Consider the following 27203-nt stretch of genomic DNA (forward strand, 5'->3'; position numbering starts at 1 on the left):
ATGCTGATGTCTTTGCAGGAGAATAAAGGTCCAGTTCCTGTCTTCCTGTCTGGTTGTCAGACTTGGACTCTAACCAGTGTCCTAAGGTGAGTACTGGGTGTCGTTGGTCCCAGGTCTCTGTGGAGGATCTTTGGGTCCTGCTGGAATGACTTTGTGTCCAATGAATGGTTAGTTAGTGAGACTCAGATGAGGAGGATCACTGACACTGTGAGGGAACATCAGACACCACACTGAGTTTCTCTGGACACGATCCAGGACATGTGTCTCAGTGTGGAAGACACCAGAGACTGCAGAAGGTCAAGGACATGCCCATGTTTCCCCTGACTGCAGCAGATAGATGATGGAGAGGTAGGGATGAACCCACCTGTCTGACTGGGCGGTTACCATCCAGGACCCAAGGCGGTTCAGTGGTGTTGTGGATGCAGCGCGGCTCCAGTGCATGTTCACAGACTTCACTTGTAATATCACACACGTTATTTTATTTTTTTCATGTCAGATATAAAAGTGTGTGGCTGCACTAAAAGCAGTTGACTCCACCGTGTGACTTTAAGGACGTGTGTACTTCCTTCAAAGATGGAATCTTTTCCATCTCTGATTTGATGTGGGATACTTTGCGTGCCTGTGACAGACTGGCGACCTGTCCTGGGTGAACCCGCCTCACACTCTGAGTGCTGGGATTGGCTCCAGACCCCCGCGACCCTTAATTGGACTAAGCGGTTGAAGATGAGTGTGTGTGTGTGTGTACTTTGCTTGCGGTGACCTACGTGTGTGTCCTGTATTTTACACTTAAACTATATTTTTTGATCGATAATATTGATAAAGATGAACGTTAAACAAGTGGTGGTTTTTGTCCAACATTGTTATGAAGTGAAGTCGTGTGTGTGGTGTGATGTTCTCTACACGACTACTGAACAAACAGGACGTACTGAGAAACAGAAGAATGTGAACGGCTGCTTTCACACCTTGGCGTCATGTATTCCTGAAACCTCTTCAAAGGTCTTTTCTCCAACCATGACAGCAGCCAGGTTGGCTGTGTAGCTGGACAGGACCAGCAGGCAGAAGATCGCCCACAGATTCATCAAAAACCGGCCCGTCCAGCATTTTGGTGTCTTGGATGAGACGGTCCTGCCAAACAGGATTGCATAGCACAGGTTCAGTGCTGAAGAGTACGAGAACACCCGGATCCGGTTCCTTCCATGAGGTGTCATGCCAAACGGACTCTTCCATTCGTATAGTGTCAGGAACAGTGCGGTAATGTGCAGTGCCAGGAAGATGCCAACCCACATGGACCAGTGCAACGGCCACATGAAGGCACCGATGGGGGCTGCTGTGTCTTTACTGCGCACCAGGATTCCCAGACTGGTGGAGAAGAAGGGTGAGGTAAAGTCAATCACACGACTCCGTGCTGAGTTTATACTGAAGGAGGTGACGGCCATGTCTGCCAGACCATGGAGGAGATCACCAACAAGTCCTGTCCAACGCCCGCCTTTCCAAGCTCCATATTTCCCATCTCCCACGATATAAAGGTCAAACTCAAACCCCATGTCCTCAGCAAGCTTCTCCAGGAGGTCAATGCAGTAACCATAGCAACACTTGCTGTACTCAGCAGGCAGGAGGCTGGTGTTCCCTCCAGCCACCTTGTGGAAGTAGAGCTCCAGACTTTCTGAACTGTTGGTCCCAGCATCTAGGCAATACTGGCCTGCTGGACAGCTTCCATCATCATCCGTGTTCCGTGTGAACACAAAGGGGTGTTCAATCAGAGTCACCACTTGAACACGGCTTCCTGCCACAGGCATCCCGGGTCTCCAGCGACCCCTGACCCTTTTGCCCATTTCCTCAGTTCTGTGATGAGGTCGGGTTCCATGCCAAATCCCCTGGTCCTCCATCTGCAGCTCACCACCATCCCAGCTGCCCACAGTCACCCAGGTGGGTTGGCCCAGGGCATCACGGCGTAAGCTCCAGATGTGAAAGTGCTGGGAAGTGAGGACATGGGACAAGTTCTGGACTTGGACTGGTCCTGTGAGGCCAGAGAAAGATGTGTTGGACAGGAACCTGCAGAAAAGAAAAACATAGTATCCACTTAGAAAATCAAACTGAATTTTTTTTACTTTTTCCAAAATAACAATACTACAAAAAAAAAATCATGAAAATATGATGTTTGTTCATATGTAATGCCCTGAGAAACATGACAGCAGAATCATGTGCACAGTGGACACTGGAGGAGGAGCAACATCATCATGCATGGAAAGTTTTGTCCCCATATCAGACTTTCAGTGGGTCAAAGGTTACATGTTTCTGAATGTCATCCAGAGGAGTCATAGTGCACGCCTTGACGGTCAGTCTTAGAGATTACCAGACAACTGGGTGGAGCTTTTGAAGTCATGAGGTCACTGGGCAGAAGTCCTTGATGAATCTAATATCTTTGCAGTAGGTTGAGGTTGTTCAGGTTATTGCAGTAGGTTGAGGTTGAGGCTTGGTCAGGTCTTACTGTATGGTTGGGAGCCTTGGACTCTACCCAGTCACACAAGATGACAACTGCATGTCTGTAGTATATGACCTCTTTGGAGGATCCTTGGGAACCATTAAATGGTCTGTGTTTCTCTACTCCAGCAGAGAACCAGCAGGCAGGTGCCCCAGTGTTGAGGATTCCAGCAGTTGGAGAAGGTCAAGGACACACCCGCACTTCACCTACTTGTAGTAGACAGATGACTTCAGCAGGTTGGTATGGACCAGTTGATTTCCAGGGTAGCTGCCATCCAGGACCCAGTGGGTTCTGCAGAGTGCTGGATGTGCTGACGTGGCAACAGTGTCCTCTGTCGGACCTGACCACAAACACGAATGTGAGACTCTGAACAACTTGGAAACAGTACGCTGTGAGTCCTGATGAGTCAATGAAGTCCCTGAAAGCCAGCAGTCTTTAATTGGGTAGAAAGTCTTTATTGTTTTACGTTATTTGAGTTTACTGTGGATATTTTTGTGATGGTGACAAATGCAGCATAAGTACAGTTTATTATTAATCTTAAAGAGTTTGATGATAAAAGACACCATGTGCAGGATGTCTTTGTGAATCACAGGAAGCAGATCCTCATTAAGACATTTGACTTTTCTTTTTTCCAATTATGTTTATTAGGTTTTACATATAAGAAGGAAAAAAAAAGGAAAATAAACACAATAAAGAAAACGGAACAATCCGGCTTAATATACAGAACAGACAGCTCAGTGAGATACGCTTAAGTTCAGATTAGGCCTCTATAAAAGATAGAGGAAATGTCCAATCCAGCATGTCATAAAGGGGTCCCAAATTTTGTGGAACACATCGTCCCTCTTGTGCAGCGTACATGTTAAATAATCCAAGGACACATACTCCAGTACAGTTCAATGCCATTGGTTCTTGGATGGTGCTTTATCGCAGATCCAATTCAAAAGGACACACTTCCGAGCACAGAATGCAAGTATCATGTAAAGTTGTCATTGGTACTTTCCAGAAATTTTGGTGTTTGTTATTCCAAGCAACAGGTTCAATGGATTACATACTGTATCGGTAGTAACAGAAAATATTTTATCAATTTCACATTTAACCACATTCCAAAAAAATTCAAATTTCCTGCAGAACCAGTAGCAATGAGTAAGAGTGCCTATATCAGTTTTACACGTGGGACATAACGGAGAAAGGTCTGAATTAAATTTATGGAGTTGTGAGGGCGAAATGTGGGCACGATGTAGAATTTTAAAGTGTAAGGCTTTTACCCTATTACACACAAAGAGTTAGCATTTTTCCATGCATTATCCCAATCTTCATTTTTAATTTCCATCCCTAATTCCTTCTCCCATAGGCCTCTTAGATGAGCGGTATTAGTGTTTGTTTTTTAGTAAATTATAAGATCATTTTATAAGGATTTTAAGTTTTGACTGGAATATCAGCTTTTCAAAGTCAGAGACTGACTGATCCGTGAACAGTGAAGTTTTTCTCCGAACAAAATCTCTTATCTGTAAATAGCGAAAAAAAATCTTGTCTCTGTATTCCATATTTATCTACAATTTGGTCAAATGACAACATAGAGAGCCCATCCATTAGATCTGAAAGGGTAGAAATCCCTTTAGTCACCCAAATATTAAATCCATAAACAGTGGTTCCAGGTGGGAAGAGAGGGTTGTTACATAGCGGTGTAAATAGTGAGGTCAAATGAGACCTACCTTGGAGTTTTTGAACAATTTGCCATGCCTTAGCAGTCTGAATTGAAAGGGGATTACTGCAAGACATTTTTACATTTTTTTTTAGTTTATTCGGAAACAGCTAATTATTCAGGGGAAATCTGGACATGGAGGCCTCTATGTCAAGCCAGAGGGAGGCAGGTTCATGCACCCAGTCAGCTGCAGCACGTATGTGAGCACTAAGTTGATATTTCCTTATATCTGGGAGATCAAGGCCTCCTTTTGAGGATGGGAGCCAGAGTGTAGAGATTTTCAGACGTGACTTTCTCCCATTCCAAATGAAGGAACTCATCCAACCATTGAAAATCTTTAGTCTTATGAGGGAAAATTATTGGGATCATTTGGATTGGGTAGAGCAATCTAGGTAGCACATTCATCTTCAGCAATGAAATACGTCCCAACCAGGAGATAGGCAGTGTTATCCATCTCTCCATGTCTGACTTAATACGTTCAAAAAGTGGAACAAAATTACATTTATACATATTTTCAAAATTGGGGATTATCTTGATTCCTAAATAAACAAATCCTTCTGGTGACCAAGTGAATGGAAATGGGGAGGGCACTGTAGGTTTATCCCTTTGGGTACCCAGGGGCATCACCTCAGATTTATTAAAGTTTATATTGTACCCTGAAATGGTACTAAAACTACTAATAGTTTTGATGAGGGAGGGAATGGAAATTTTGGGTTGAGTCAGAAAGATGAGGATATCGTCGGCGTATAACGTAATTTTATGCTGCTTTTCTCCAATAGTTAGACCATGTATATCCTCTCTAACCCTTATCGCTTCTGCTAAAGGTTCAATGACTAATGCAAAGAGCAAGGGGGAGAGGGGGCAACCCTGGCGCGTACCCCTTCACACTTGGAAGCTTGCAGACCTCAAACCATTAGTTATAACTGCTGAACAGGGGTTGCTGTAAAGAAGTCTGATCCAGCTGATAAAATTGTCACCCAAGCCGAATTTGTTTAGAGTGTAAAATAGAAAAGGCCATTTGACGCGGTCGAATGCCTTTTCCACGTCAAGAGAGGCAACAAGACCATGCATTGGCTGTTGTTGGAATATCTGGATCACATTTAGAAGTCTGTGCACATTATTGTATGAGCTGCAGCCTTTAATAAAACCAGTTTGGTCTTGGTTTATAAGGATAGGTAGTACACTCAACAAAAATATAAACGCAACACTTTTGGTTTTGCTCCCATTTTGTATGAGATGAACTCAAAGATCTAAAACTTTTTCCACATACACAATATCACCATTTCCCTCAAATATTGTTCACAAACCAGTCTAAATCTGTGATAGTGATCACTTCTCCTTTGCTGAGATAATCCATCCCACCTCACAGGTGTGCCATATCAAGATGCTGATTAGACACCATGATTAGTGCACAGGTGTGCCTTAGACTGCCCACAATAAATGGCCACTCTGAAAGGTGCAGTTTTATCACACAGCACAATGCCACAGATGTCGCAAGATTTGAGGGAGCGTGCAATTGGCATGCTGACAGCAGGAATGTCAACCAGAGCTGTTGCTCGTGTATTGAATGTTCATTTCTCTACCATAAGCCATCTCCAAAGGCGTTTCAGAGAATTTGGCAGTACATCCAACCAGCCTCACAACCGCAGACCACGTGTAACCACACCAGCCCAGGACCTCCACATCCAGCATGTTCACCTCCAAGATCGTCTGAGACCAGCCACTCGGACAGCTGCTGAAACAATCGGTTTGCATAACCAAAGAATTTCTGCACAAACTGTCAGAAACCGTCTCAGGGAAGCTCATCTGCATGCTCGTCGTCCTCATCGGGGTCTCGACCTGACTCCAGTTCGTCGTCGTAACCGACTTGAGTGGGCAAATGCTCACATTTGCTGGCGTTTGGCACGTTGGAGAGGTGTTCTCTTCACGGATGAATCCCGGTTCACACTGTTCAGGGCAGATGGCAGACAGCGTGTGTGGTGTCGTGTGGGTGAGCGATTTTCTGATGTCAATGTTGTGGATCGAGTGGCCCATGGTGGCGGTGGGGTTATGGTATGGGCAGGCGTCTGTTATGGATGAAGAACACAGGTGCATTTTATTGATGGCATTTTGAATGCACAGAGATACCGTGACGAGATCCTGAGGCCCATTGTTGTGCCATACATCCAAGAACATCACCTCATGTTGCAGCAGGATAATGCACGGCCCCATGTTGCAAGGATCTGTACACAATTCTTGGAAGCTGAAAATGTCCCAGTTCTTGCATGGCCGGCATACTCACCGGATATGTCACCCATTGAGCATGTTTGGGATGCTCTGGACCGGCGTATACGACAGCGTGTACCAGTTCCTGCCAATATCCAGCAACTTCGCACAGCCATTGAAGAGGAGTGGACCAACATTCCACAGGCCGCAATTGACAACCTGATCAACTCTATGTGAAGGAGATGTGTTGCACTGCATGAGGCAAATGGTGGTCACACCAGATACTGACTGGTATCCCCCCCCAATAAAACAAAACTGCACCTTTCAGAGTGGCCTTTTATTGTGGGCAGTCTAAGGCACACCTGTGCACTAATCATGGTGTCTAATCAGCATCTTGATATGGCACACCTGTGAGGTGGGATGGATTATCTCAGCAAAGGAGAAGTGCTCACTATCACAGATTTAGACTGGTTTGTGAACAATATTTGAGGGAAATGGTGATATTGTGTATGTGGAAAAAGTTTTAGATCTTTGAGTTCATCTCATACAAAATGGGAGCAAAACCAAAAGTGTTGCATTTATATTTTTGTTGAGTGTAGTTTGCACCTTGGAGAGAATTTTTAAGTCCACATTCAGTAAGGAGATGGGCCTGTATGAAGCACAATCTTCCGGCGGTTTTCCTTTTTTAAGTATCTGGCTTCTCTCAAAGACATGGGCAGCAGACGTTTCATGAATGAATCATTATACATGTTTAGAAGTGGGTCAACTAAGATTTCTTGAAACTCTTTATAAAATTCTGATCCAAGACCGTCTGGTCCTGCTGCCTTTCCAGACTGCAAAGCCTTGATGGAGTCCAACACATCTCTCTTTGTTATTGGGGAATTTAAAGTGAGTGTCTGTTCTTCTGATAGAGTAGGAAGATTAAAACATTAGAAAAATTGATCCATTGAATCTAAATTATTAATAACTAAATTATTATAATCTACGAGTCATACAGGTTTTCATAAAAGCTCCTAAATATATCATTAATTTTTACAGTGTCAAAAAATTGTTTACCATTGCTGTCTTTAATTGAAGAAATATTTTGTGAATCTGATTTTTTTTTTGTTTTTTTTTTGTTAAATATGCCAAATACTTTCCAGGCTTGTCACCATGTTCATATAGTTTTTGTTTAGCAAATTTGATTTTGCATTCCGCCTCCTTTAACAAGCAATCAAGTGCTGACCTAGTTGAAAAAGGTTCTTTGAGTTTACTAGGTGAAGATTTACCAAGATAATTTTGTTCAATGGGGTCATGTATTGCAAGATTTTGGCAAACAACCTCCTTCCCTCAGTAAGAGCATTGAAGATGGGTCGTGGCTGGGTCTTCCAGCATGACAATGACCCCAAACACACAGCCAGGGCAACTAAGGAGGGGCTCTGTAAGAAGCATTTCAAGGTCCTGGAGTGGCCTGGCCAGTCTGCAGACCTGAACTCAGCAGAAAATCTTTGGAGGGAACTGAAACTCCAAACCTGAAAGATCTAGAGAGGATCTGTATGGAGGAGTGGACCAAAATCCCTGCTGCAGTGTGTGAAAACCTGGTCAAGAACTACAGAAAACGTCTGACCTCTGTAATGGCAGACAAATGTTTCTGTACCAAGTGTTAAGCTCTGTTTTTCTAGGGGGTTAAATACTTATTTTATGCAATAAAATGCAAATTAATTATTTAAAAATCAATACAATGTGATTTACTGTTTTTTTGTTTTTTTTTTAGTTTCTGTCTCTCACAGTTGAAGTGAACCTACGATAAAAATTACAGACCTCTACATTCTTTGTAGGTGGGAAAACCTGCAAAACTGACAGCGGGTCAAATACTTATTTTCCCCACTGTACTATTCTAACCTCCATAATACAATGTATCCTCTGAGCATGTTTCCATGAGTTGCTGACATAACAAAGGGCCGGAAAAACGCAATGAAGAAAAGGACAAAAAAAAACAGCCTAACCTTGGCAATGAACATGGTACACTGTCCTTCTGCTAATAAGCAGCGGTACTAGTGAAAGAGTTTCCTAACAGCAAGAGTAAACGCCTAAACACTCAAGCAAGAAACAAAAAGGGGGAGTGGCAGCACCATCGGTCTAATCCACAAATTATATAACATTAAACATACATTTATTTGTGCAGTGTGCAATCACTCACGGTGTGAGGTCAACCAAAACATCTACAAGCATGTTAAGGTCGTTCTTAATCCGGTGAAGTAGAGTTGTTTGGGGCAGCTGGTTCCAGAGAGTCTCAATATTTATCCACTTCTTCAGGATCCGGATACGCCTTTGTGATCCCGCGGTGAGTGACCTTCAGCGAGGCAGGGTAGAGCATCCTGTAAGCGGTGTCCACAGCTTTGAGTCGCCTCTTCACTCCATCAAAACGTTTACGGACAACCGCCGTGGAGAAATCTTGAAAGCTCATCAGCGTGGCGTCCTTGTATTTCAGTGGATGCTTTTTCTTGCTTTTCTCCCACGATGCATTCATAATCCTCTGCTTATCCTGATAATTGTGAAGCCTCACAATCACAGGACGTGGTCTTTGGTCGCGGGTAGCAAATGGTGCGGTGCGGTGCACTCTCTCCACTTTCATGCGACCTGCCTTCATCTCGATGTTTAAAGTGTTGGAAGCAATGTCTCAAAAAATAGCTTGGGATTGTTTCCCTCCGCGCCCTCTGGTAGATTGAGGATCCTGACGTTCTTGCATCTGCCTGTATTTTCTCGGTCATCTACTCGCTCGACAAGATTTTCCACTTTTTACTCCAACACACTAAGCTTGCTGTACACGGCTGAAATCCGTGTCTCTGCTTCGGTAATGCGCGTTTCGTGGCTCCTCAGTGGTTCTTGCTGTGACTGCAGGAACTATGACATTGGCTCCAGTTTGTCTTCAAAAACTTTAGCGAGGTTTGATGTTACAGCACGGATTACCTCTTGTAGCGCAGGGTTCATTGCTCCACTATTGCCAGATCGCGTGCTAGCATCCTCGCTAGCTTCACTATTGGAGTCAGTTGTGATATCAGTTGCAGGACTTTTGTTGCGTTGCATGCCATCAGACCAGGGCTGGATCCAGAGTGAAAATCTGACATGCATTTTTGCCCAATGATAAAATAAAAATCATACGTGTCTTGTTATTCAATAATCTTCATTCTTTATTCTTGTGCAACATACACTGTCACACTTCTTTTAATATATTTATTAGACTTCATGGACCATAGTGAAGACTTCTTATTTGTATAAATATGATGTCCTAAAAAAAAACACTATAACAAAAATTGACATGTGGATCCTTGATCTCTGGACATAAATAAATAAACATAAATAGGAATAAACAAAATCTGTAGTTTTTGTCAAAAGCATTTCCTTTCAGACATTATTGGCATGAATCTCTTTTCATATATATATCTGAGCTAAGCTCTTGCAGTTGCTGTGCTTCACTTCAGGATGTACGAGGTCTATTAGATAAGAAACCGACCCTTTTATTTATTTTTTTAACTATATGGATTTGAATGATGTGCGATTACACCAATCATGCTTGAACCCTCGTGCGCATGCATGAGTTTTTTCACGCGTGTCAGTGACGTCATTTCCCTGTGGGCAGGCCTTGAGTGAGATGTGGTCCCGCCCTCTCGGCTGAATTCCTTTGTTTCACACGCTGCTCGAGACGGCGCGCGTTGCTTTATCAACATTTTTTCTGGACCTGTGAGGAATATCCGAGTGGACACTATTCGAGAAATTTAGCTGGTTTTCGGTGAAAAGTTTAACGGTTGATGAGAGATTATGGGGTGTTTCTGTCGGTGTAAGGACTTCCCACGCAGCGGGACGTCGTGCAGCGCTTCCAGGCGCTGTCGTCGGCCTGTTTCAACCTGAAAACATCCTAATTTAAGGCTTAATTCACCCAGGACATCGTGAGAGAACAGAGAAGATTCAGAAGAGGCCGGCATGAGGACTTTATGCAGACATTCCACTGTTTAAGGACATTTTGTAATGAAAGACGTGCGCGCAAATTCGCCGAGTCGTCACGGAAACGTGAGTAACTGAGAAATTGTTTAACAGCTTGGGCATGTTCCAACTTGTCCGTTAAGGTTTCCAACGTAGGTGTTTTTCCTATCGCAACCTCCCGCGGTTGGGTCCAGCCCGACATGCGACTCTGCCCGCACGTTCTTTCATTACAAAATGTCCGTTAACAATGGAATGTCCGAATAAACTCCTCATGCCGACTTCTTCTGAAAGTTCTCTGTTCTCTGACGACTTACTGCGTTAACAGAGCCTGAAATGTGGAAGTTTACAACAAGAAACGGCGAGACGCTGCCGCCTCGAAGCGCAGATCGCCGTCAGGCGCCGTGGACCGTCCTTAAAGCGACACTACCAGACCAAAATCTCTCATCAGCCGTTAAAATTTTTACTGAAAACCAGCTGAATTTATCGAATGGTGTCCACTCAGTTGTGCCTTACAGGTTTGAAAAAATTTTGATCAAACAAAGCAGCAGTCTCTGAGCCATTCCTAAACAATGAAAAAACGACGAGAGGGTGGGCGACTCCTCACTCAAAGACTGCCCACAGGCGAATGACGTAACCGACAGGCGTGAAAAAACTCTCACATGCCCACGAGGGTTCAAGCATGTCTGATGTAATCACACGTGATTCAAATCCATATGGTTTTTGAAAAAAATAATAAGGTTGGACACTTTTCTAATAGACCTCGTAATTTGTAAAGAAAAACCACACATCTCATCTTGGGAGGAAAAAACATTTTAGTTGATTGTAGTTTCTTGTCTGTATTACAACGTTTGTAAGAGGTGCCATTTTATTTAAAGCAGCGATTCATTTTGAAGTTATTAATTCCGATCGGACTCTGTCTCAGCAGAGAGCCGTGCAGTGTTTGAAGCTGTGCTAATGGAACGGAGAATGATTCTCGTTTCTTGACTGCAACAAGATAAGAGTCCCAGTTAGTGACTTTAATCTACACAAACGTGACTCACGGTATTTTAATGGCTTTGAGAGGGTTAAGAAGCAGACTTGCCGTTTCTGAAGAGCAGCGAATCAAAGAACCAACGAGCTAGTGGATCGAAGCATTGCTTCAATGGGTCACGCTTCAAAGTGGAGTCGCGCTGCAGAAACGGTTGATTACAGACCAAACCCTGAATATCCAACTTTATTTGTACGTCCGTATGACTCTGAAACTCAGAAAAATCCGTATAATTTACGGACAATCTGTATAGGTTGACATGTGGTTGGAAAACCACCGAAAATGTAATTTCAGTCATCATAGAAGCCTTTCAAACACACTGTTGTCTGAAAACTATTTATAAACCACTCATCATTTCTTGCTGAAATAAGCGCCCAATTTTCCTTGCACAACTTTTTCCCTGGATGCCATGATCTTTGACTTGACTGGACTGACACTTGTTTGATCCGGTTTGAATTTTCCTGTGTAAATCTGTGTGGTGCATTGTGGGATCAAATCAAAAGCTGTCTTCACCGCGGGGACACGTTCAGGACTATTTGGGATTATTCAAGATTTTTTTTTTTTTACAGATGACGAACGATGCGTAAAAAAATCTGACTGATGCAACTGCATCGGTCCAACCGGTCTCGATCCGGGCCTGATCAGACGACCTGAAAAAGTAGGTATTGAGGCTCATCGTGACCTAAAAACGAAAATACAACCGCCTCATCAGGTCTCCGTGGATAATAAGAGCAAGAATCACGAAATTAAGCGCTGCCACTCTCCGATACAACACTACTTCTCGACGCCATCTTGAAACTCCAAGACATTTGACTTTTCTGATCCTCCGGAGACCTCGAGCTCTTGGCACTGTGTTGCATTTCATTATTGAGACGATTCAGATCCACAGTGGGATTTTCACACGTTCCTGTGTGTGTGCCGTCAGATTCCAAGGAACTGAAAAACCCCTCAGAGCTTCAGTGTGAAAAACACAAACTCAAACAAATAAAGAACCACAAGATTTTCAGACACAAAAGTGACAGAAATCATCTTCTAGTTTAACAACTGTAATCATTTTTTTTTCAATTCAATTAATTTTCCTTTATATAGCACCCAGTCACAACAGAGGTGATTCAAGGTGCTTCACACAAGTAAGGTCTAACCTTACTAACCCCCAGAGCAACAGTGTTAAAAAAAAACTCCCTCTGAGGAAGAAACCTCAAGCAGACCAGACTCAAAGGGGTGACCCTCTGCTTGGGCCATGATATAGACACAAATTACAGAACAATTCACAAAATGAATATACAAGAAATGCTGTTGGTGCACAGAACAGGAGGGTCTCCAGCACAAATACCACACCCATCTCTGGATGGAGCTGCACCTTAAACAGAGAAAAAACTGAATCAGGCATCAGAAAGACAAGAAATACTGTATAATTTGTCAGCATTTAACAACAAGAAAAACAGAGAAATACTAAGGTGATCACCGTCCACTAGCCCTAAACTTCACTAAAAGACCCAGAATTTAGGTAAAGTTGAGGCCGCGGCCCGCTCCGTTTACTAATAAAATGAATTAAAAGTAAAAAAAGGCAAGACAAAACTATACCAGTATGCTGCCATATGAAAGGGAAAATAAGTGTGTCTTAAGTCTGGACTTGAAAGTCTCCACAGAATCTGACTGTTTTATTGACACAGGAAGATCATTCCACAGAACAGGGGCACGATAAGAGAAAGCTCTGTGACCCACAGACTTCTTATTCACCTTAGGGACACAAAGTAGTCCTGCACCCTGAGAATGTAAAGCCCAGGAAGCCAGTGAAGAGACACCAAAATGGGTGTAATGTGGTTGAACTTTCTGCTTCATGTCAAACGTCTGGCTGCAGCATTTTGAAACAATTGGAGACCCCTAATGCTGGACTGCGGTAAACCAGAAAATAGAACACTGCAGTAGTCCAATCTAGAAGAGATAAATGCATGAATCAGGGTCTCAGCATCAGCCATAGACAGGATGGGACGAATCTTCACTATATTTCACAGGTGGAAGAAAGCAGTCCTAGTAATATTTCTAATGTGGAGGTCAAAGGGTAACGTAGGATCAAAAATTACCCCAAGGTTCCTCACTTTGTCAGTGTGATGTATGACACACGAGCCTAGGCTGAGTGTTAACTGGTCAAATTGATGCCGATGTCTCATCAGTTAATAATGTCTCCTTTGACCAAAATTCCCTTTGGCAAGTCATGAAGAAGACATAAAGACAGTGTGTCAGTGCATCTGTGTGTCAGTGTGTCTATGTCCCAATGTGTCTATGGCTCAGTGTGTCAGTGTATCTGTGCGTCAGTGTGTCTGCCTGTCAGTGTGTCCGCATGTCATTGCGTCTGTGTGTCAGTGTGTCTATGGGTCAGTGTGTCTGCGTGTCAGTGCGTCTGTGTGTCTATGGGTCAGTGTGTCCGCGTGTCAGTGCGTCTGTGTGTCAGTGTGTCTACGGGTCAGTGTGTCCGCGTGTCAGTGCGTCTGCGTGTCAGTGTGTCTATGGGTCAGTGTGTCTGTATATCAGTGTGTCTATGCCTCTGTGTGTCACTGCGTCTGTGTCTCAGTGTGTCTATGGCTCTGTGTGTCAGTGCGTCTGTGTGTCAGTGTGTATATGGGTCAGTGTGTCAGTGTGTCTATGAGTCAGTGTGTCTGTGCGTCAGTGTGTCATTGTGTCTATGGGTCAGTGCGTCTGTGTGTCAGTGGGTCATTGTGTCTGTGGGTCAGTGGGTCATTGTGTCTGTGTGTCAGTGTGTCTATGGGTCAGTGTGTCAGTGCACCTGTGTGTCAGTGTCTCAATGCATCTGCGTGTCAGTGAGTCTATGGATCAGTGTCTCAATGCGTCTGCGTGTCAGTGTGTCTATGGGTCAGTGTCTCACTGCGTCTGTGTGTCTGTGGGTCAGTGTCTCAATGCGTCTGCGTGTCAGTGTGTCTATGGGTCAGTGTCTCATTGTGTCAGTGTGTCTGTGGGTCAGTGTCTCAGTGCGTCTGTTTGTCAGTGTGTCTATGGGTCAGTGTGTCTGTGGGTCAGTGTGTCTATGGGTTAGTGTGTCCGCGTGTCAGTGCGTCTGTGGGTCAGTGTGTCTATGGGTTAGTGTGTCCGCGTGTCAGTGCGCCTGTGTGTCAATGTGTCAGTGTGTCTGTGTATCAGTGTGTCTATGGGTCTGTGTGTCAGTGTGTATATAGGTCAGTGTGTATATGAGTCAGTGTGTCATTGTGTCTATGGGTCAGTTCATCTGTGTCTCAGTGTGTATATGGGTCTGTGTGTCAGTGTGTATATGAGTCAGTGTGTCTGTGTGTCAGTGTGTCATTGTGTCTATGGGTCAGTGCGTCTGTGTGTCAGTGCGTCTGTGTCTCAGTGTGTATATGGGTCAGTGTGTCAGTGTGTATATGAGTCAGTGGGTCATTTTGTCTGTGTGTCAGTGCGCCTATGGGTCAGTGTGTCAGTGCGCCTGTGTGTCAGTGTCTCAATGCGTCCGTGTGTCAGTGAGTCTATGGGTCAGTGTCTCAATGCGTCTGCGTGTCAGTGTGTCTATGGGTCAGTGTCTCAGTGCGCCTGTGTGTCTATGGGTCAGTGTCTCAATGTGTCTGTGTGTCAGTGTGTCTGTGGGTCAGTGTCTCAATGCGTCTGCATGTCAGTGTGTCTATGGGTCAGTGTCTCAATGCGTCTGTGTGTCAGTGTGTCTGTGGGTCAGTGTCTCAATGCGTCTGTGTTAGTGTGTCTGTGCATCAGTGTGTCTGTGTGTCAGTCTGTCTGTGTTAGTGTGTCTATGGGTCAGTATGTCAGTGCGCCTGTGTGTCAGTGTCTCAATGCGTCTGCGTGTCAGTGAGTCTATGGGTCAGTGTCTCAATAGGTCTGTGTGTCTATGGGTCAGTGTCTCAATGCATCTGTGTGTCAGTGTGTCTATGGGTCAGTGTGTCAGTGTGTATATGAGTCAGTGTGTCTGTGTGTCATTGTGTCATTGTGTCAGTGGGTCATTTTGTCTGTGTGTCAGTGTGTCTATGGGTCATTGTGTCAGTGCACCTGTGTGTCAGTGTCTCAATGCGTCCGCGTGTCAGTGAGTCTATGGGTCAGTGTCTCAATGCGTTTGCGTGTCAGTGTGTCTATGGGTCAGTGTCTCAGGGCGCCTGTGTGTCTATGGGTCAGTGTCTCAATGTGTCTGTGTGTCAGTGTGTCTGTGGGTCAGTGTCTCAATGCGTCTGCATGTCAGTGTGTCTATGGGTCAGTGTCTCAGTGCATCTGTTTGTCAGTGTGTCTATGGGTCAGTGTCTCAGTGCGTCTGTTTGTCAGTGTGTCTATGGGTCAGTGTGTCTGTGGGTCAGTGTCTCAATGCGTCTGTGTGTCAGTGTGTCTGTGGGTCAGTGTCTCACTGCGTCTGTGTTAGTGTGTCTGTGCATCAGTGTGTCTGTGTGTCAGTCTGTCTGTGTTAGTGTGTCTATGGGTCAGTGTGTCAGTGCGCCTGTGTGTCAGTGTCTCAATGCGTCTGCGTGTCAGTGTGTCTATGGGTCAGTCTCTCAGTGCGCCCGTGTGTCTGGGTCAGTGTCTCAATGCGTCTGTGTGTCAGTGTGTCTGTGGGTCAGTGTCTCAATGTGTCTGTGTTAGTGTGTCTGGGTATCAGTGTGTCTGTGTGTCAGTCTGTCTGTGGGTCAGTGTGTCTATGGGTCAGTGTCTCAGTGTGTCTATGGGTCAGTGTCTCAGTGTGTCTGTGTGTCAGTCTGTCTGTGTTAGTGTGTCTATGGGTCAGTCTGTCTGTGTCAGTGTGTCTGTGGGTCAGTGTCTCAATGTGTCTGTGTTAGTGTGTCTGGGCATCAGTGTGTCTGTGTGTCAGTCTGTCTGTGTCAGTGTGTCTATGGGTCAGTGTCTCAGTGTGTCTATGGGTCAGTGTCTCAGTGTGTCTATGGGTCAGTGTGTCTATGGGCCAGTGTGTCTGTGGGTCAGTGTCTCAATGCGTCTGTGTGTCAGTGTGTCTGTGGGTCAGTGTCTCAATGCGTCTGTGTTAGTGTGTCTGTGCATCAGTGTGTCTGTGTGTCAGTCTGTCTGTGTTAGTGTGTCTATGGGTCAGTATGTCAGTGCGCCTGTATGTCAGTGTCTCAATGCGTCTGCGTGTCAGTGAGTCTATGGGTCAGTGTCTCAATAGGTCTGTGTGTCTATGGGTCAGTGTCTCAATGCATCTGTGTGTCAGTGTGTCTATGGGTCAGTGTGTCAGTGTGTATATGAGTCAGTGTGTCTGTGTGTCAGTGTGTCATTGTGTCAGTGGGTCATTTTGTCTGTGTGTCAGTGTGTCTATGGGTCATTGTGTCAGTGCGCCTGTGTGTCAGTGTCTCAATGCGTCCGCGTGTCAGTGAGTCTATGGGTCAGTGTCTCAATGCGTTTGCGTGTCAGTGTGTCTATGGGTCAGTGTCTCAGGGCGCCTGTGTGTCTATGGGTCATTGTCTCAATGTGTCTGTGTGTCAGTGTGTCTGTGGGTCAGTGTCTCAATGCGTCTGCATGTCAGTGTGTCTATGGGTCAGTGTCTCAGTGCATCTGTTTGTCAGTGTGTCTATGGGTCAGTGTCTCAGTGCGTCTGTTTGTCAGTGTGTCTATGGGTCAGTGTGTCTGTGGGTCAGTGTCTCAATGCGTCTGTGTGTCAGTGTGTCTGTGGGTCAGTGTCTCAATGCGTCTGTGTTAGTGTGTCTGTGCATCAGTGTGTCTGTGTGTCAGTCTGTCTGTGTTAGTGTGTCTATGGGTCAGTGTGTCAGTGCGCCTGTGTGTCAGTGTCTCAATGCGTCTGCGTGTCAGTGTGTCTATGGGTCAGTCTCTCAGTGCGCCCGTGTGTCTGGGTCAGTGTCTCAATGCGTCTGTGTGTCAGTGTGTCTGTGGGTCAGTGTCTCAATGTGTCTGTGTTAGTGTGTCTGGGTATCAGTGTGTCTGTGTGTCAGTCTGTCTGTGGGTCAGTGTGTCTATGGGTCAGTGTCTCAGTGTGTCTATGGGTCAGTGTCTCAGTGTGTCTGTGTGTCAGTCTGTCTGTGTTAGTGTGTCTATGGGTCAGTCTGTCTGTGTCAGTGTGTCTGTGGGTCAGTGTCTCAATGTGTCTGTGTTAGTGTGTCTGGGCATCAGTGTGTCTGTGTGTCAGTCTGTCTGTGTCAGTGTGTCTATGGGTCAGTGTCTCAGTGTGTCTATGGGTCAGTGTCTCAGTGTGTCTATGGGTCAGTGTGTCTATGGGCCAGTGTGTCTGTGGGTCAGTGTCTCAATGCGTCTGTGTGTCAGTGTGTCTGTGGGTCAGTGTCTCAATGCGTCTGTGTTAGTGTGTCTGTGCATCAGTGTGTCTGTGTGTCAGTCTGTCTGTGTTAGTGTGTCTATGGGTCAGTATGTCAGTGCGCCTGTATGTCAGTGTCTCAATGCGTCTGCGTGTCAGTGAGTCTATGGGTCAGTGTCTCAATAGGTCTGTGTGTCTATGGGTCAGTGTCTCAATGCATCTGTGTGTCAGTGTGTCTATGGGTCAGTGTGTCAGTGTGTATATGAGTCAGTGTGTCTGTGTGTCATTGTGTCAGTGGGTCATTTTGTCTGTGTGTCAGTGTGTCTATGGGTCATTGTGTCAGTGCGCCTGTGTGTCAGTGTCTCAATGCGTCCGCGTGTCAGTGAGTCTATGGGTCAGTGTCTCAATGCGTTTGCGTGTCAGTGTGTCTATGGGTCAGTGTCTCAGTGCATCTGTTTGTCAGTGTGTCTATGGGTCAGTGTCTCAGTGCGTCTGTTTGTCAGTGTGTCTATGGGTCAGTGTGTCTGTGGGTCAGTGTCTCAATGCGTCTGTGTGTCAGTGTGTCTGTGGGTCAGTGTCTCACTGCGTCTGTGTTAGTGTGTCTGTGCATCAGTGTGTCTGTGTGTCAGTCTGTCTGTGTTAGTGTGTCTATGGGTCAGTGTGTCAGTGCACCTGTGTGTCAGTGTCTCAATGCGTCTGCGTGTCAGTGTGTCTATGGGTCAGTCTCTCAGTGCGCCCGTGTGTCTGGGTCAGTGTCTCAATGCGTCTGTGTGTCAGTGTGTCTGTGGGTCAGTGTCTCAATGTGTCTGTGTTAGTGTGTCTGGGTATCAGTGTGTCTGTGTGTCAGTCTGTCTGTGGGTCAGTGTGTCTATGGGTCAGTGTCTCAGTGTGTCTATGGGTCAGTGTCTCAGTGTGTCTATGGGTCAGTCTGTCTGTGTCAGTGTGTCTGTGGGTCAGTGTCTCAATGTGTCTGTGTTAGTGTGTCTGGGCATCAGTGTGTCTGTGTGTCAGTCTGTCTGTGTCAGTGTGTCTATGGGTCAGTGTCTCAGTGTGTCTATGGGTCAGTGTCTCAGTGTGTCTATGGGTCAGTGTGTCTATGGGCCAGTGTGTCTGTGGGTCAGTGTCTCAATGCGTCTGTGTGTCAGTGTGTCTGTGGGTCAGTGTCTCAATGCGTCTGTGTTAGTGTGTCTGTGCATCAGTGTGTCTGTGTGTCAGTCTGTCTGTGTTAGTGTGTCTATGGGTCAGTATGTCAGTGCGCCTGTATGTCAGTGTCTCAATGCGTCTGCGTGTCAGTGAGTCTATGGGTCAGTGTCTCAATAGGTCTGTGTGTCTATGGGTCAGTGTCTCAATGCATCTGTGTGTCAGTGTGTCTATGGGTCAGTGTGTCAGTGTGTATATGAGTCAGTGTGTCTGTGTGTCAGTGTGTCATTGTGTCAGTGGGTCATTTTGTCTGTGTGTCAGTGTGTCTAGGGGTCAGTGTCTCAGTGTGTCTATGGGTCAGTGTCTCAGTGTGTCTGTGTGTCAGTCTGTCTGTGTTAGTGTGTCTATGGGTCAGTCTGTCTGTGTTAGTGTGTCTGTGGGTCAGTCTGTCTGTGTCAGTGTGTCTGTTGGTCAGTGTCTCAATGTGTCTGTGTTAGTGTGTCTGGGCATCAGTGTGTCTGTGTGTCAGTCTGTCTGTGTCAGTGTGTCTAGGGGTCAGTGTCTCAGTGTGTCTATGGGTCAGTGTCTCAGTGTGTCTATGGGTCAGTGTATCTATGGGTCAGTGTGTTTGTGCGTCAGTGTGTCTGTGGGTCAGTGTGTCTATGGGTCAGTGTCTGTGTGTCTATGGGTCAGTGTCTCAGTGTGTCTATGGGTCAGTGTGTCTGTGCGTCAGTGTGTCTGTGGGTCAGTGTCTCAGTGTGTCTATGGGTCAGTGTGTCTGTGCGTCAGTGTGTCTGTGGGTCAGTGTGTCTATGGGTCAGTGTCTCAGTGTGTCTATGGGTCAGTGTGTCTATGGGTCAGTCTGTCTGTGTTAGTGTGTCTGTGGGTCAGTGTCTCAGTGTGTCTATGGGTCAGTGTGTCTATGGGTCAGTCTGTCTGTGTTAGTGTGTCTGTGGGTCATTCAGTCTGTAAATGGACTGCCTTTATATATGTGATGACTCACATTCACTCACACGCGTGCTGCCATAAAAGGTGCTGACACACATCAGGAGCAACTAGCGGATTAAGGACCTTGCCCAAAGGCCCTTTGTGATTTTCCGGTCAGGCTGGGTTTTGAGCTGAGGATCCTCTCGTCCAGGGGTGGGCAATTATTTTTTGCAAAGGGCCAAATGAGAAACAGAAACAAAAGGCTAAAGTCAAGTCTGCACAATAATTTTATTCCTATATAAAAAGCAGTAAATTGTTTTGACAAACTAGATGTTCTGATTAGTCAATGAAAAAAAGAGGTTACCTTCCAAAAGTGTAATTTTCCAGTAGTGAACAAAATGTGAAACATTTCTGACTCATTACATTTGTGATCATTTTCAGTCACACTGACCTCAAAACGCATTTTGAGTTTAATATACTGTTGAAACTGAAACTTACTGTTGAAACAAAGACGTTCTTAACTTTCTAAAGACATCACATTAACTGTCATTATGACAAAAAAGAGTTCTTATTGTGTGTGTGCCTGACTCCATTTGAATGTTCCACCACTTTTTACATTTTAGTGTTTTTCAGTTCTTTTTGTCTGATTCTGTGAGAGAATCTGGTCTCTGCTGATCTTTAACAAAGTATCAAAGTCAGGCTGAATATCTGAGGTGGAGATGTGAAGCTGACAGATTATCAAAATTGAGCTTTCAGACAGCCACCTCTCTTGTTGGTGTGAGCGGACGTTTCTGAGGAGCGATGCACACTGACTGGATTAATCATTTCCAAGAACAACAACAACAACAACAAAAAAAAACAGGCAATGCGGTTTTAGTTCAGTCGTAAAGACACGGTGACACGACGACAGCAGAATGAAGGAGAGAAAGTCAAAAAGTCACAAATCATCAGGAAAAGGTGGACGAATGATCCTGCACCTTTCCCATCACCGAAAAGCCTGAGCACCAAGAGCACACGAGTGCGAAAACGAAACATTCGCCATCACAGGGCTGAAAGTGGGAATAAAACTAAATGGTCTCCAGCAAAGGATCCACGGATAGTTCCCCATGGATCACGTGATCGCTCCGTGCCAGGCTGTGTGGCGCGGGGCGATTGCTCCGTGCCAGGCTGTGTGGCGCGGGGCGATCGCTCCATGCCAGGCTCTGCGATACTCCAGAGGACACGCGCACTCAGCCACAAACAGCTTGGGAGGTGGATGCAGGTCACGCGCAACATGAACTTGATAGAATATACAAATGGTGACTGGTTTGGGGGGCAGCATAATGATCCCTCGGGGTGACGTTCCATTATGCTGCCCTCCAAACCAGTCACCATTTGTTTTATTATACATCTGTGTAGTTAATAAATTTATCTTTACAATTGTGTGAAAAATTTGCTGTCATTTTTTATTCTTTTTATTTTTGGTTATTTTTACTAGAAACAAATAATTAATTTAAATTTACTAGAAACAAATAATTCCGCAAACCTTCTGCTCTCCGTCATGATGTCGTCTGCGACGCATCACCCCTGCGCATGCGACAAACACTGTTGCCCCGTTATGACAAAATCACTCCGCAATCACTCATAATCAGTGGTGGGCACACTTCCAATAATCCAATAACAGATAATTATCGAAGATAAAGTTTTCATTTTCAGATGATCTTTTCAGATAACTTTGAAAACCATTATCGGACTAATTATCTTCTGATAAATTTTTGTCCGATAACCTTTAGACCGTTAACATGGTAAACAAAGGTGAACAGACGTGTAGTTCTACCCTCTACAAACACAGAAGAGCTGCTTCTAGAAGAAACCGCTCTATCCTCTGCAGGCAAAGGAGAACTGATCACCAAAAAAACAAACTAATTTCTCTTAACCCCATACTGATACGTGGCCAATATCACCCAAGTCATCCAGAGGCATACATTTTTAACTTATGGTTGAAATTTTAACTAAACTAAATTTGGACAAGTTATTTAAATTAACATCACATCTGAACTTTTATAAAGTGAAAATATCAGATATATGTTTTAGTTTTAAAGCAATGCGCTAATTTTTAAGGTTTTAGTGTGGATATGCTGTGTCCAGGTGCATTATAGGTAGGATAGGGTAATCTCAGTATGTTCACGACATGAGAAATGCATTTGAGACACTCTGATCAGGACAACAGCATTAAACTCTAGTGCCTAAAACTCTTGTGAATATATTCTGTGGGTTTATAGATGTTGCTTTTGTGTTTGCCTTTATTAAATTCCACGCATCTTAAACGTAGCAAGTAGCAACACGGATTATCTGGAATTTTGTGTTTGCAAGTTTTCAAGGTCTCTACTGCCATCTACTGGCCAGTAGTGTTCATGGCAGTATTCAGACTGAAGCTGGGCAGACACTGTACCACAGAACTGCATGGTGTAAAAGTTCAGAGCGCCCGATTTATGTTCTCACACACACTGTACATTCAAAAACCACACGTCGGACTCATGTTTCCAGAAGCAAAACGTAAACAGAAGCTTTTTTCCAAACTTAATTTACAAAAACTCTTCAATGTGAGACATCAAAGTAAAAAAAAAACAAAAAAAAAAACATCACAAGACAGGTCTCCGGTGTTTGCACAGGCACAGTGCGAGAGGTTGGACGCTTGTAGCGCTTCAGCAGCGGGATACCCTCACGACGGCCAACCAGAATATCAAACAGGTTTGATTTTCATCTGACCATACGATCGCCGATCAGGAGGTGGTCGTGAGATGTTAAACGCAGCGCATTACTCCATGTATACTAAACGATGCAGGGCGCGCGATTAACCTGAAACTCTGTGTGATCCAAAACATTCTCGCACGAATGAAAAGTCATCTGAAAAAGGGCCAAAACTCACACTGGCACCAGTAGATCATGGCAGTGTTCTATTTATTTTGACACGGCGGTCATCTAATTACAACTTGGCTTTTTTTTTTTTTTTTTTTTTTGGAAAATGCCTTTTTTTACAAATAAAAATGGCATCGTTTACAAAAGCACATTTATCTGTAAACACCAACACACGACACACGTCACATTAACATGTTGGCAGGGGCGTAGGTTTGCATATGGACCATAGGGACAAGTCACAACCAATATTTTGGGATGGCAAAATAGTCCCTACCAATATTTAGCATTTTTTTTATATATCAAAATCATTCACTATTTTTTTGCGAACTCGATACTATAATTTTAGTCGTCACGTTTTGTGTTTTCGACAGAGTGACAGGGTTACCATGTTGCAATTTCATTGGCTCACGTTCTTCTCACATGGATGTAAACAAAGCGCATCTCGTGGCAGGCAGCGCTTCATTTGTAAAGTGGGAGGTCCCGGAGCGCAGAGGATGGGTGGCTCCGGTGCAGTGTTGCCAGATGTACGATAATTATCGTATTTGTACGATAGTTTTGCCCTCTGTACGATCAATAATGGGAAAAAAATCCAATATGTACGATAATTTCAGTTGTTGCCCAAACACGCATCTCTCTCTGACACCCAAGAATCATTTTGCAGGCGTTGCACTCAGGCGGCATCAAAGACACACCACACACAGGGCTGCTGCAGGCTTTGGGCGACCGGGACAAAGTCATTTGAAAGCCCTGCCCCCTCTCTATACAAGTTCCCATCCAATCTCTGCAGGACAGGAAGATTCCCCAGCCAACATCTTTTTTTTTTCTTTTTCGAAACTGTATTTCAACAAATGCAATAACAAACGAACAAAACACAAGAGCAAAGAGATATACAAGAAAAATAAAAAAAAGGTTCAAGTTCCTTATGGAGGTGTCAACATTTTTTCTGTGTTCAACAAAATCTGCACAAGTGTCCATGGCATGACGACAGCGACCTCAAGGTTGAATTCGACTCTTTCTAGTCTGGTAATTAACACGTTTGTGTCCCTTCACAGAAAAAAAAATCTTTCTAGTCTGGTAGTGCATTTGCTTGTGCATTTGTGTTCTTTCTGTGCCATAGTTTCCCCATTACTATAATTACTGTTTAAAAATGTGACAAAATTCTTTGTAAATTTAAAACAAAACAAAACGCAAAAATAGCTACGTTGTATGCGTTTTGTTTGTGTACGATAATTTCTCCCAAAATACGATAATTTTGCGGTTTTGGTACGATAGTTTCATGTTTCATATCTGGCAACACTGCTCCGGGGCAGAAAAACAAGAAGGGCGGGGCTTGAGAACAATGCTGTGCGCCACACTTAAATAAACTGCACACCCACACAAACACATCTTCACAAATGACACTAACACCCTGCCTTTTCCTCAAAAATGACTACATTTATGTTTGCTGTCTGTCTCTGTACTTTTCTGTCAGTTTTGCGCTTTTTCATACTTTTCCCTCGTTTCAAAAGTCACCGAACGCACTTTACCGTAATATATGCAACATATAGCACACTGTTGGAAAGCACGGGTTCCTGGCTTGCTGTCAGTGTTGAAATTTTTCAGAGTGAGGGCTTACATGAGAACTTACGGTAATGAGGATCAGCGGCGCACTAGTGTGAAACTTCCGTGTTTTTCCTCTGCGTTATGACATCACAGGCTTACGTTTACCGTAATACACCATATATGTTATTGGAAATCCCTTTTTTTTTTTTTTTTTGGCAAATTAGGTTGCCAGATACCTACAACTGCATTATTGATGAAGAGAATAGATTATACATCTTGGTTGCAAAAACTTTTTTTTTTTTTTTTTTTTTTTTTTTTTTTTTAGCTCCACAAGTATATTTTTTGTTGTTGTCTTGTTCTCTCAGGTGTAGGCCTATAGAATAGATTCATGATTTTGGGTGCAATTTTGTTATTTAAGCTATTTGTTTGTTTGCCTACACACTTAATATTGTAAATAAAGTGTTAAATTATTCAGCATTATGTCGTCATATGTTATGTATTATGCTGTACTTGTGCGTCTAATGGTATGAGTGGGTTAGGGGGTGGTGGTGGGCAGGGGGGCCGGGGGGGGTGGGGGTGGTATTGTCCCTACCAAAGCTGAGACCAAACCTACGCCCTTGCATGTTGGTTTACATAGAATGAATCAGCCAATCAGTGTTAGCGGTGGCACATTTTACCCAGAATGCCATCTATCTGTGTTTGTTACAAAATTTCAGAATTAGTGCATTATTCAACATTAAAAGATATATGTTATATTTTAACTTTGCACAAATGACAGAATTGACATTAATGGAGTTATTCTATCAGTATTCATTTTATTTATACACCAAACCATAAGTCAGCACTGCTTTATTTTCCAAGACCTCGGCCTGAAGGGAACACTGTGATTGAGTAGAGAGTTGAGCTTTCTGGCTCCTCTCAGTTGCGTCTGTTTTGGAAGCCATGTAGTAAACTGGAGCTTCCAGCAGGGGACAGGATGGTGAAAGACAAAAGTGCTGATTCATTGTTTGGGTCTGTTGTCGCTTTTGATGCTTCAAAAAGCGATCGTGGTGTTAAAACTCAAAATCAGCTTGTTAGTAGTTGCAAGTGTACCAGAGACAATACTGGAATTTATCGGTTATCTGTAACTTCCGATACATTTTTGGGGGGTTTATCGGTTTATCTTTATCAAAGATAACTTTTCAGTTATCTGATTATCTGTTATCAAAGTTAATTTTTTGGTTATCTGTGCCCACTACTGCTCATAATGTTGCCCAAAATGGTGCAGAATCAGTAAATAATGTGGCTATTGTTAACTTTGGATGATTTATTGTGAAAAGTATTGCAATTATTACACGCGAATCAGCCAATCAGAACAAAGGATTTCACTCAGATGTATAATAGTAAATATTTTATTCTTTAATTTCCAGGTATTTGCGGGCCGGATGCCCAGGTGTGCTCTAGTCTGAAGCCCAACGCTTAACCACTTGACTGTCTGTGCCATGTCTGTGTGTCAGTGCCTCTTACCTGGACAGGTACTGTCCCGATGAAGACACCTCATGTCTGTTGGACTTGTCGAAGCAGTTCACCATGTTCTGGATCAGTGCCAGTTCCGGTCTTACTGTGGATGCTGTGGAAATTGCACGGGCCACCAGCTGGATTGCGTCCTGGATGTAGAAGTCCAGCGGTTTCCGCTCCACCTCGCCATAGGCCAAAAGGCCAAGTGGCAGGCCAATAGCATGGAGGGCATCAGGGCTCAGGGGCTGACCCAGAATCCAGTGTACCATGGGTACCGTTAGGCCGAGGTCCAGCGCACTGCGCAGAACTGCGGCAGCACACTGGGGGTCGTCGCCAAACAGCAACATGGACGCTGGTGGTGGCTGGTTCAACTGAAAGTGACGGGCCAGAAAGTCGTGGATCTGAGTGTCATCGTGCGCTGACTGGGTCAAGTTAAGGAGGGCACGCAGGTGCCAAGTGGTTCCGCCTTCCCATGATGCCTCGCTCCGATCATCCAGGAGATGCAAGAGGCCACGCGCCTCCTCCCAGCCACGACAAAGCACAGCGGTTCCCTCACGCCATCCGGACCGCCGCAACACGGTGAACAGCAGGTCAAACAGGCCCAGCTCAGGAACCCCAGTCACCATCTGCAAATGGAACTGGTTCTGAGGAAAACACACAGCACAAAGCAAAATCAGAACCACAACAGAATCAAAACAAGAGCAATCTGAGATTTCTGACGTCCCCCAAGGACTCAAAATAACAGACATGATTCACATTGTGACCCTGACCTTGCATGGATCCAGATTCCACACCACAATGCAATAATACTGATCCAGAACGGTCCAACACACACAATCTGATATTTAATTCACAAGCAGAAACAGAACCGTGTCTTCCTGATCTTGGTTTGACATTGTGATGTTGTGTGTTTCTGCATGTTGATCCAGATCCCAAAATCCAACACTAACAGACTCCTCCTCTGTACAACAGACACATGGGATTTAAACTTTGTCAAGATACATCAAGCAGATGTGAGATGATCCTCAAAATGGTGAAAATTTAAGAAATGATCCAGAAGTGGGATCTTGATCCTGATCCAGTCCAAGTTTAATGGAGTCTTCCACAAGCAAACATCTGTTGGAGGTGAAAATCTGGTGAGAATCCATGAAGTAGTTTTGATGTAATCCTGCTAACAGACAGACAGACACACAGACAGACAGACACACAGACAGACAGACAGAAACACTGACAGACAGACACACAGACAGACACACACTCACACACACACAGACAGACAGAAACACTGACAGACAGACACACAGACAGACAGACACACACTCACACACACACAGACAGACAGAAACACTGACAGACAGAGACACAGACAGACAGACACACACTCACACACACACAGACAGACAGAAACACTGACAGACAGACAGACACACAGACAGACAGATAGACACACACTCACACACACACAGACAGACAGAAACACTGACAGACAGACAGACACACAGACAGACAGATAGACACACACACTCACACACAGACAGACAGAAACACAGACAGACAGACAGAAACACTGACAGACAGACAG

At 44.5% G+C, this 27203-nt stretch overlaps 1 protein-coding gene across 1 annotated transcript in view; it reads right to left on the reverse strand.

Annotated features, from left to right (window-relative positions):
- The window catches only part of grin3bb (glutamate receptor, ionotropic, N-methyl-D-aspartate 3Bb), a 50195-nt gene that overhangs the window by 19137 nt on the left and 3855 nt on the right, over positions 1 to 27203 (reverse strand). Inside the window, exons 3-4 of the mRNA XM_034180768.1 lie at positions 25631 to 26265; positions 963 to 2052 (exon numbers count right to left, since the gene is read on the reverse strand). Of these exons, the coding sequence (XP_034036659.1) occupies positions 963 to 2052; positions 25631 to 26265 (1725 nt within the window). The remainder of the gene's footprint in view (positions 1 to 962; positions 2053 to 25630; positions 26266 to 27203) is intronic.

This window comes from Thalassophryne amazonica, chromosome 10 (assembly GCF_902500255.1).
Source record: "Thalassophryne amazonica chromosome 10, fThaAma1.1, whole genome shotgun sequence".
Classification (NCBI taxonomy): Eukaryota; Metazoa; Chordata; class Actinopteri; order Batrachoidiformes; family Batrachoididae; genus Thalassophryne; species Thalassophryne amazonica.